General features: G+C 36.4%; 1 protein-coding gene across 1 annotated transcript in view; it reads right to left on the bottom strand.

Annotated features, from left to right (window-relative positions):
- The window catches only part of FREM2 (FRAS1 related extracellular matrix 2), a 126,595-nt gene that overhangs the window by 29,665 nt on the left and 86,532 nt on the right, over positions 1-10,398 (bottom strand). The window contains exons 7-11 of the mRNA XM_042868025.1: positions 5,670-5,819; positions 3,692-3,901; positions 3,231-3,428; positions 2,403-2,567; positions 2,143-2,325 (exon numbers count right to left, since the gene is read on the bottom strand). Coding sequence (XP_042723959.1) covers positions 2,143-2,325; positions 2,403-2,567; positions 3,231-3,428; positions 3,692-3,901; positions 5,670-5,819 — 906 coding nt within the window. The remainder of the gene's footprint in view (positions 1-2,142; positions 2,326-2,402; positions 2,568-3,230; positions 3,429-3,691; positions 3,902-5,669; positions 5,820-10,398) is intronic.

Below are 10,398 nucleotides of genomic sequence, written 5' to 3'. Positions count from 1 at the left end.
AGAATAGAATAGAATAGAATAGAATAGAATAGAATAGAATAGAATAGAATAGAATAGAATAGGAGTAGGGTAGAGTAGAGTAGCTCAGTTCAAAGATCATCATGTCCAACTGCCTGACCACTTCAGGTTTAAGAAAAAGTTAAAGCATATTAATGAAAGCAATCTCAAAATTCCTCTTGTATACTGACAGGTGTGGGTCACTAACCACCTTAGTAGGAAGCCTGGCTCAGTGTTTGATCACATTCACAGTAAAGAAATGTTTCTTAATGCTCAGTCTGATCCTCCCATGACACAGCTTTGTACAGTTCCCACAAGCCTTGCCATTGCTTACCAGGGAGTAGATTCCAGCACCTCCTTCTGCTTTCCTTTTCCTTAGAGAGATGCAGAGAGAAATGAGGTCACCTCTTGGCTTCCTCTTCTCTCAAGTATCCTCAGCCTCACCTCATAGGATATACTTCCAGATCTGGTATCTTAACATCCTTTTCATATTGTGGAGCCCAGAATTGCACACAGTATTCAAGGTGAAGACACACTAATTCAAAATATAGTGGGAGACTCAATTCTTTTTAATAGATGGCTGTGGTGTGCTTAATGCATCATAAAATGTGGTTTGCCCTCTTGGTTACAAGGGCACACTGCTGGCTCATGTTGAGCCTGTATTTATAAATACCTGAAGGGAGGATGCAATGAGAGTCAGGCTCATTCCAGTGGTGTCTGGTGCCAGAACCAGAGGCCCTGGGCACAAACTGGAGCACAGGATTTCCCTCTGAACACCAGGAGCCCTTCTGTGCTGTGCAGTGACAGAGTACTGGAACAGGCTGCCCAGAGGCTGTGGGGTCTCCTCATAGGGGATCTCCCAGAGCTGCCTGGACGTGGCCCTGGGCAGGGACTGGGCCAGATGACTGCAGAGATCCCTTCCAACCTAAAACATTCTGTGATTACATTATTTCTGCAGTCTTTATTATTTAAAGTATGCAAGTATTAATGGCACAGAAATTACCAACAGAAATTGAAGGCCAGAAGAAAATAAAAGCCTCACAGAAAGTGACATTCTAATTAGTAAACTGAAACACAACCCTACTCTGAAGGGACAAGCACAATAAGCAGCAGTGGATGAAAGCTGGAGCATATATGGGAAATAAAGTATAGATGATAAGGAGTGAAAGGGAGTGACCAGTGAAGCAAAACTGAAAGGCATAAGATAACACTTATAGTGACACTGTCAGCTGACATTAAAAATTCCTGTGGCTTTCAGGAGGAAAGAAGAAGACTGAAATGCAGGAGACAAAGTGGCTGGTGTTAGCAACATCCAGCTTGATCATTTTTTAATTGCTAACATTTTTTCAAATATCACTAGTGAGAAATGCCTCTCCTTCTGTGGAATTTGAAGATGTCTCCATGTCGCTGTTGATGTTCAGAAATAAGTCCCACCCTGCAGCTGGCCTGGACATCAAATTTGTTTATCTCAAACTATGAAAACACTCCAGCAAGGAAAGCTGAGTGGTAAGACACAGATTAATATCATGTATTATCATTAACTATAAAAGACAGAAAATACATGGTGCTATTATTCAACAAACCATGTGGGTGGGCTACTAACAGAAAGAAGCTTATCAGCTATGAAATTTCTCATTCTGTTTCACAACTTCTCTTCTAATTCATCACTTGAAAGGAGCAGTGGGCAGTGAATTGCAGAGATACAGAAAGTAAGTTTAAATATTATGAAAGTAGAACAAAAAAATAGAAATAGATATTCATTCCTAGATAGAGCAATAAACCATTAACTTATTGAGTTGCTTGAAAAACAACTTCACAGTGATTAAATGCTTCTGCAGAGTAATGGTAATACACAAATGATAGCACAAACATTTTTCCCACAGTTATTCAAGCTACAGGTGTCTTCAAGAGTCACAATTATTTTGTAAATGTCTTCACAGATACATGGCATTTAAGAGAATTTGATTTTTTTTGTGTACCACACTGGATTATGCCCATATTGAATCCAAACAGCAAAAGCTAATTCTATTAATGAAATTATGTAATTGTTCAAATATTATACTATAATGTTAATAATAAGTAATTATAATGCATAACAATAATCCCACAAACCATAGGATGTGATAAACATCTGATTGACATTACCTTCTGATATAGGATGATAGTCCTCTCCAGAAATAGCAGATCCATCCTTTGTATGAACTCTCACAACAGAAACCTTGGATGTGTCTCCCAGACGAATCACTGGGATTTTTACAACTGCTACTTGCCTTGTGTCCTTTGGCTCACTCACACTAAATTTGGTCTCACCAAATTTAATAATAGCCTCTGTAATTATAGGAAAAATACAATTAGAGCCCACTAATTGGCTTGCAAAAGCTAACAATAATCAAATAATTTCTTACTGTCTGCATCATCTCGAATCTTTATGAGGGTCTCATTTTGTTCACCAATAGAGGCGCCGAAGGATGAATCACTTCTTGGAGTGCCAAGAACCAGACGTAGTTCTTCATCTTCTTCATGAAAAGTGTCATCCATAAGCACCAGTGTGCAAGGCTTCTCTGTCTCACCTGCAATCATTCTGAAGGTAATATCATGCAGATCTTAGGTGTTCTTTGCTTTTTGACAGCACTTTTCTTCAAGCTGAAGGAACAGGATACTTATTCTGGCCAAGGCACCCACCTCACTATCTTGGTACCACGCAATTTAATGAGCAATAGCAGTGAAAGGAGTACTTGTCACAACTGTTTCAATGGAATCTTCTGTTTTGGGATTTCTCTAAGACAAGTTTATGTTTAGTATATCCACTCTACATGTATTGTTCCTTTTGTTTTATCTTTATACTTTTCAGTGAACTCACCCACAGCGTGTATTTCAGAATCAAATACTTGCACAAGGAAACAGTACAATAGAAACTTTCAGGAATACTCAAGGTAATTTTATCCTGGAGTTTTTGGATTTCAAGAATTGGAAGCTTATTTTAAGATAATTCCCAGTTTTGTGCACCTTCACTTATATTATTCCATTTTAATGTCTTTAAAATTCCCATTGGTTTCAAATCTCCTTAAAATTTTTTTTTGAGCTACGAAATGTTCAATTTGAATTTGGTTTTCCAGAGCAAAGCAGTCTTTTTGGCATTAGTTTATAAGAAGAAATTTAAAACTAAAATTAGATAAACCAAACCAAAACAAGGTAGTAGACTAAAGACTTCTAAAATAGGATCAAGAGCTTACCAGGAAGGAATGTGATGATGGAACTATCAGTATTAGGACGTTCTTCAAAGTCGATCATTACCTGAGCTGAACCTTGCCTTGTATAACATCTCACAGTTGATGTGTATTGGATATCTCCACTCCTGTATATCATGGCAGAAATCTGTCCATCATTTTCATTGACTACATATACAGGTTCTTTAAACTGCATCTTAGGCACTGTGCAGAGAAATACAAAATGTATGTGTAAAATATTATTGCAGATATTCAGATCTTTGCTCCCCTAGTTCAAATTTTGTTGTGCTATACTGCACCAGATATATAACATATGCAGCTACCCAGCAACTGACATAACAAATTGTCTGCAGCTGAAAGATTTAGATTCACTGGCTTTGGTATGATCCAAAAGGACATGTGCTGTCTTTGTATTGCAGTCATCCACCTCGGGTAATAATGTGAAAGGGTACAAGAAATTAACTCACAGTCAGAGACTGAGTCATTGATGAAGATGGTAGCCTTGCTGGGTTCTCCAAGGGCAGCATTCATAGGCATTCTTAGCACAAGCTCAAACTTCTCAGTTCCTTCTAACATGGGTTGTCCAAGGTCATCCAGAATTACCACACGAAATGTCTGCATAGTGACTCCAGGGGCAAAATCCAAATTACGACTGATACCAACATAATCTACTCCAGCTACCAGTGGAGAAGGGATTAAAATAAATAAATAGACAGTGTTACATGTAATTAAAAATAAAAATACCCAACATACATAACACTAAACAGTTAATTTTAGTTAAATCTATTTTTTCTTTAAAAGTAATTTCAATATTTTGTCAAATGTTAGCAGTCAATGTCAACTTAGATGGTGAAGAGATATTTCTGCTTTACATTGTCACTTTTTGTTTAGTGATACAAGTCACGAACCTGGCCTGATTCTTTTCTCTTGGAAACTAGAAGTTATTACACTACAATCAATATAGTTTGTACAACATAAAAACTGAAAGTAAGCACAGAAATTTGAGAGATTCTGGAGATGAAGCAGAGTCTTTTGGAAAGTCAATTCGTATTAATCTGTAATCATTTTTGAAGTTTGGAGGCCAGTGTAAACAAGGAAGGAAAAAAAAGGCAGTGAGCTGAGTGTAAGGAAGAAGTGCTGTTCAAAGGAGAAACAAAAAACAGAAGGAAGGGAAACTGAAAGAATCAAATTCTGCCCAAACCATGTCAGGTGGGGTTTGTCAACTCCTGTTCACTTCACAATTCTATTCTCTTCAAAATTCTATTCACTTACAGACTGATCTGATTTGGCTTGTTTTTATGTTTTGTTCTGTTCTTATGGAATCATGGTATAATTTAGATTGGAAAAGACCTCTAAGACCATCAAGCTCAATCACTGTTTTGTTTTAAGTAAAGCAAGCCCACAGACAAACAAACCAATGAGAAGGAATGAAACAAAACAATGACTAAACATATGACTAAATGACTAAATGAATGACTAAAATGTAACAGTGTATATGAGAACCAAAGTATTAAGGATATCTAGAACTTCAGAAAAAGACTAAGTTTTAGTATTTCTGTTTAAGGTGATTAAGCAACAGAACTGTTGACACAAAGCTTTGGGGAAAGCAGTTTCTTTGAAAATAAAAAGGGGTTTGTTATTACATGAAAGTGACAAATATGGTGACCTCAAAGGCCATCATCAGATGGACACAGAGTCCTTGTTGCTATACCCACACATGGGCCTCTCAGCTGAGGCACCAGGGTATGAAGCAATCATATATTCTTTTTAGACTACATAATTTCCTTTTTCATGAGAAACAATACATAAAGACTTGCTAGAGGTGAGTGTTCAGATTCCCCATATTACTCAACAGTAAAGTTTTACACAACTTTACCTCAATAGAAATTAGTTGAAAAGATGAACTCTACTGTCCAGTTATGCTAAGGATAAGCAACTAAGGAGGATAACTGATCTTTTTATGAAGTCTGCATTTGGCTGTCTCAAGTATCAGTTTGCAAAAATACTGATGTACACTCAAATTTTATTTTGCAGACAAAGATTCTACCAAACCACCACTGAGCCACACAGCTGTAGCAATCCTCCTACTGAATGGGATTCTAGGTAATTTCTCATTGTCTACAGAAAGAGTAAGGGGAGAAATGGTGCATGTTGACAGGGTTTATAAGCCTGTGTCTGGAACATGAGACAATAATCAACTGCCTTTGTGGAACAGTGTGTTATACAAATATTTGAAAGAGTTTCTCTCAGTTCTGGACCTTAAAGTTGCTCCTATTCCAGTTTGTTTGAGAGCAAATTCTTAAGAACTTAGTTTGTTCTAGAAGAAAGATTTGCTGAGACATGTAAATTTCATCTTATGTATCTGAATCTCAATCAAGTAAGACCAAATGTAGCAGCACTTGTTGTTGAGACGTATTATGAAACAAGACTAAAACAGTAACTTACCTTCTGCAGTTCTTGATTCAGATTTGCGAGACCTCACTGTAACAGAGGCAGCTTTAGATAGATCAGTTCCTGTCCTCCAAACACGTACCTCAACATAGCCAGCACTCTCATCAACATAGTATTCATCATTTCCAAAGTAGAATGCTGGTTCTGGTAAGAGAGTAATCATATCTGTCAGTATTTCTTTACCTTACACTAAAGGTAATGAGAAAGCATAAAATCCATGTTAGACAATGGAGAGACCTTCACTCTATTCAGTAATTGAAATAACGTATTTGTTTTAAGCTTAAGACTTTTTCTTAGGTATTTTTAGCTTAATTTCAAGTATTTAGCCATTTTGGGACAGCAATTGTTAAATCAGCACTGTCCTCTTTTCCTTGCCTCCCAAGTTTCCAACTTTGTGTGTTAGTAGGTGTAAAAACAAATATGTTATCTCATTAAACTTACTTGAGCTGTGTCCTGTGCACAAGCCAGTAAATTCCTTGCATTTTTCACTTTGGTACAAAGAGACAAAGGTGAATACAGATAATGAAAGATTAATAAGAATGTTCTCACAGATTTCTGTAGTCGAAACTAGAGTGGAAGAAGATATATGACTGGAGCTGCTTTGCAAATGTTTTCTATCTAACCAAAGGGGCAGAGACTTAATTTTTAGTTCGCTCATATCTAACATTTAAAACAAAATCAATCTTACTTCATGTAGACTGGAATGTGAATAGTCTTTCATCTTAATATTTAAGTCCCAGAGTTTATAAGAAAGAAGAGCAAAACGCAAAGGAGATTAAGCTATATCCCACTTAACAGACATATTTTTTATCTTCAACTTTTCTCCTCCCTTCTTCAACTTTTCCACCCACAACAATTTTACAAAATAAACAGGAATGAAAACATAGCCCAGCTACATCCTGGATATAGCTCCCCTTTGCTATCCTTTCATTTCCATTCAAACATATAAAAGCAAGCACACACAGCCAGTGCCTCAATTTTCCCATTGCATAGCAGAAATCACAACTACTTTCCCCAGTGCTTGAAAATCTGTACAAATACACCTTCTATGTCGTCACAATTTTCTTATGTTGTTAGTGGCAATTTGTTATAAACATGAAGGTTATGATACCACAAACATGCTGCAAAATACCATATTACATATGGCCAACTACACTTGAGTTGATAAATATCATAGCAATTTAATCATTATGAATTCTTCTCTTTCATCAGCATACAGGGAAAATTCAAAAGAAGTGATTGGAATACTTATGGTTCTACAGAGCAAAGGTACAGGCTACCCAAAGGAATAGACATAAATGGAAGTTAGGCCTATCATTTCTGTGACTCAGTCAATTTTCACTATTATATTATATCGAAGTATCTGATTTCTGTTATTATAGAACGAGCATCTTCTAATTGAGAAACCTGCCTCTGACTTCAGCTAAGCTCAATAAAACAAAATATTGTGAATATATTTTCTCAGGAAGGTTTTGAAGAGGCCTGTAGGATAATCAGAGAAAAAACAAAGTTCTTACACAGTAATTGACGACAATTTGATGGACTGTATAGCATACAGAAAAGATTTCCTCTGTTAAAGATTGCTTATTTCTTTTTATAGAAAACCAAACAATGTAGGAAAAGATTTTAATTGAAATTAACAATAAATAATATAAAGCAGTTGCTCAGTTATTCATAAGCTAAAGCTTCCTCTGAGAAGGCAGCAGTTCCTGAGTCTTCTAGAATTGTGCAAAACAGTTAAATTAGAAGTTTTGGAGAAAAGGATCTTCTGGTTTCAAGATTGTTTTCTGTATTTCACAACTAACAAAATGATTAAAAACCAAGCAAACAAACCCCTTAATATTCCACCAGTGAAAACAAATGCAGCTGCCTCTCTTCTGGGAAAACTAGACTCATGAGTTGCAGCAAACTGATGGAACTGAATGTGTTTACTGAATGACAGTGCAGACTCACAGACTAGCTTCAACATTATCAAGGTCATCAACCTTTGCAGGATGAAAGACAAATTGAGTAAATGTCTGGCTTTGGCAGAAAAATCTTTCAGGTCCACTTCAAAACTTTTATTCACCACGATGTGTATTTAACTGTATGTATACAAAGACAGACACATACATCAATATTAAGTTATTTGCCTACAGAGATTGGGTTGTCAGTGGTTGCATTTATATTTGGGACTGAGAAGCTTTCATCTGAAATATTTTGAATACTCAGTTGAATACAATATGCTCTTTGGAAATTCTTCTACGTAGGTTGTTCTGAAAGTAATGCCTCCTATTTGTTTCCATGGAAACTACAACAGATACAAGAAGCACAATAACTATTTGATAGAGAAAATTCTCTGCTACAAAACACTATTTTCCAACATAGTGACCTTCATTAGCCTATTCACACAGATCAGCTGACTGAGGTGCTCTTAATTTTGCGGTGTGACAGCCATGAATGGCCATTCAGAACGTGGCTTGTTTTTCACATTTCTGTTGTCACTGCTGAAACCCACCACCCTCTGCCTTGCTGTGTTCACATCCACTGTTCGGTCTCCATAAATCTTCAGCAAGCATCAGTGACTGTCAATGGGTGCCATTTTTTTTTCACACAGAGGAATTCAATGACACACTTTTGCTTCATGTCCATATCAGACATCATTTTGTCAGACCGTCCCTCTTCTCTTTGTCACACAGAATAAAGTGTAATGGAATAATCGTGGGAAGCTTCAACCTCTGCTGCCATACCACCAACATCCACCTCTGATGCTGTGGGCCAATGTAATAAAATAGGCAGTATCACTTTACTCCCTATACAAGGGAGCAAGTCTTGTATAATTATTATTAATTTTGATTATACTTTTCTACTTACGGGCCTATGTCAGACCTACATGGATCTTCTAAAATTCTCAAGATGTACAAATACTCATTCAACTTCTAGAGGTTTAAAAATATAGAACAGCTACTAAGATCAAATAGTTATGAATGTACTAGCAGAAAAAAAAAAAAAAAGATTAAAAAATCATTATAGCTAATATGTGCATTTTTTTAAACAAGTATTTTTAAAGATTAGCATGGTTTTCCAAGCTTAATCTTATTCTTATAATCCTCTTGATTGTATACTGATGTCCTGGTAGTTCCGGAATTGATCTAGCCCCAACTCCACCTCATTTTAAGCACTTAAGTGAGAGGTACTCATTCACAGACTGCTTGCTCTCAGTTTTCAAGGACAAAGACAGGCAATTCCAGAAGGTTTGCCAGCATAACAAGGAGAAGTAGAATGGATCACCCACCACAGTGATTAAATCTGAGATCTGGAAGTATTCCCTTCTATTCATTGACCATTTATGGAGCTTAGATGATGTACTTCAAATTTTCAAAGATTAAAATTGTTTTGTTTATTTTAATGTTAACCTAATGCTTGTTTTTGCTGAAAAAGAGCCCTCATGCACTATTTGTTCAGGCAGTCACAGCCAAAAATAAAAATGCCTAAATGCAAAATTAGCTAGCCTTGTAGTCCTGAGCGTGCTTTTCACACTTCTAGAGGCATGTATCTTCAATGAATGACACGCTCTGTATGGTTACTCATCCTAGGAAACAGATCCTTACAAGTGTTTTGTAAGCTCATTTCCTGTTAACTGTGTTAGCAGCTCCCAGGGGAATTGCAAAGCCAAGCTGCTAACAGGGGAAGCATTGTATTGCTCAGGTCACGGCTGGAAAACACTCCGCTCAATGACTGTGGGCTCGCTTACAGCAGACCTTTAATCCAGTAATCACTCGGAGAGACTACTGCAAATTTAATGGTTTCTCTTTCAGAAATAAGAAGACTTTTTAAAAGAGGTTTTTGTTCAGACCCACAGATTTCAGTGGATTGAAGTTACAATAATCAGAAAGAAAGGCTAGGTGCTTTACTCCCTGTTTTCTTGGCAAAGGAGTGAAATCTTTGTCTTGCCTTCGTATTTATATAGTCAGGTGTGTATATCAACTACAGCAGAAAGCAGTAACAGGGAAACAAACATGCTTCTCATGTGTTACAAATTCAACATTTACCTGAAACATGTATAGAACATATATCAAAACATATCAGAACATAACGAATATATCAGAAATGTATATCATTGAATATATATCAGAAAATCAATGAAATGGAATGAAAATATTTGTTTCTAAGGAAGTTTTTGTTCTTAAAATGATATCCTTACAAACTACTTTATAGAATCATAGTAGAAGAAGAAAGCATATGCAAAATGCTACAGTCAGTTTGAGTTGCCAGCACAAAATACTATGAAAGATAGGATAGTTAGACCAACACATAAGAGACTCTTCTATGCCAGGATAGGCCTTAATAATAACGTGATTTTCAGTGATTAATATTTTCAGAGAGAGATATATATGGATAGAGAGAAAGATATGCATATATATATATATATGTATACATTCTCAGGAGGAGATAAATAATTGGAAAAAAAAAACAGGACTGGTCGTGCTGATGTACTTAGATGTTGGAATAGTCATTACAGATGAACACATGCTTTCTCTTTTCTAATGGTGTTAAAAATTTTCTTTCTAAAAGCTTTTCCCACCTTGGTTTCCATGCACTGTACAAACAACGCTACGATGTTAGCACTACTCATGCAGTCCAGATATGCTACATTAGACATGCAGTCTGAGTTCAAAGGAATGAACCCTGTTTGTTGACAGATAATTAGTTTAGACCTAACAAAAGACAAGCATGGCTACAT

This window comes from Lagopus leucura, unplaced genomic scaffold (genome assembly GCF_019238085.1).
Source record: "Lagopus leucura isolate 7727_CA_CO unplaced genomic scaffold, USGS_WTPT01 Super-Scaffold_100001, whole genome shotgun sequence".
In the NCBI taxonomy this organism is placed as follows: Eukaryota; Metazoa; Chordata; class Aves; order Galliformes; family Phasianidae; genus Lagopus; species Lagopus leucura.
This window is presented reverse-complemented; position numbering and strand designations above follow the sequence as displayed.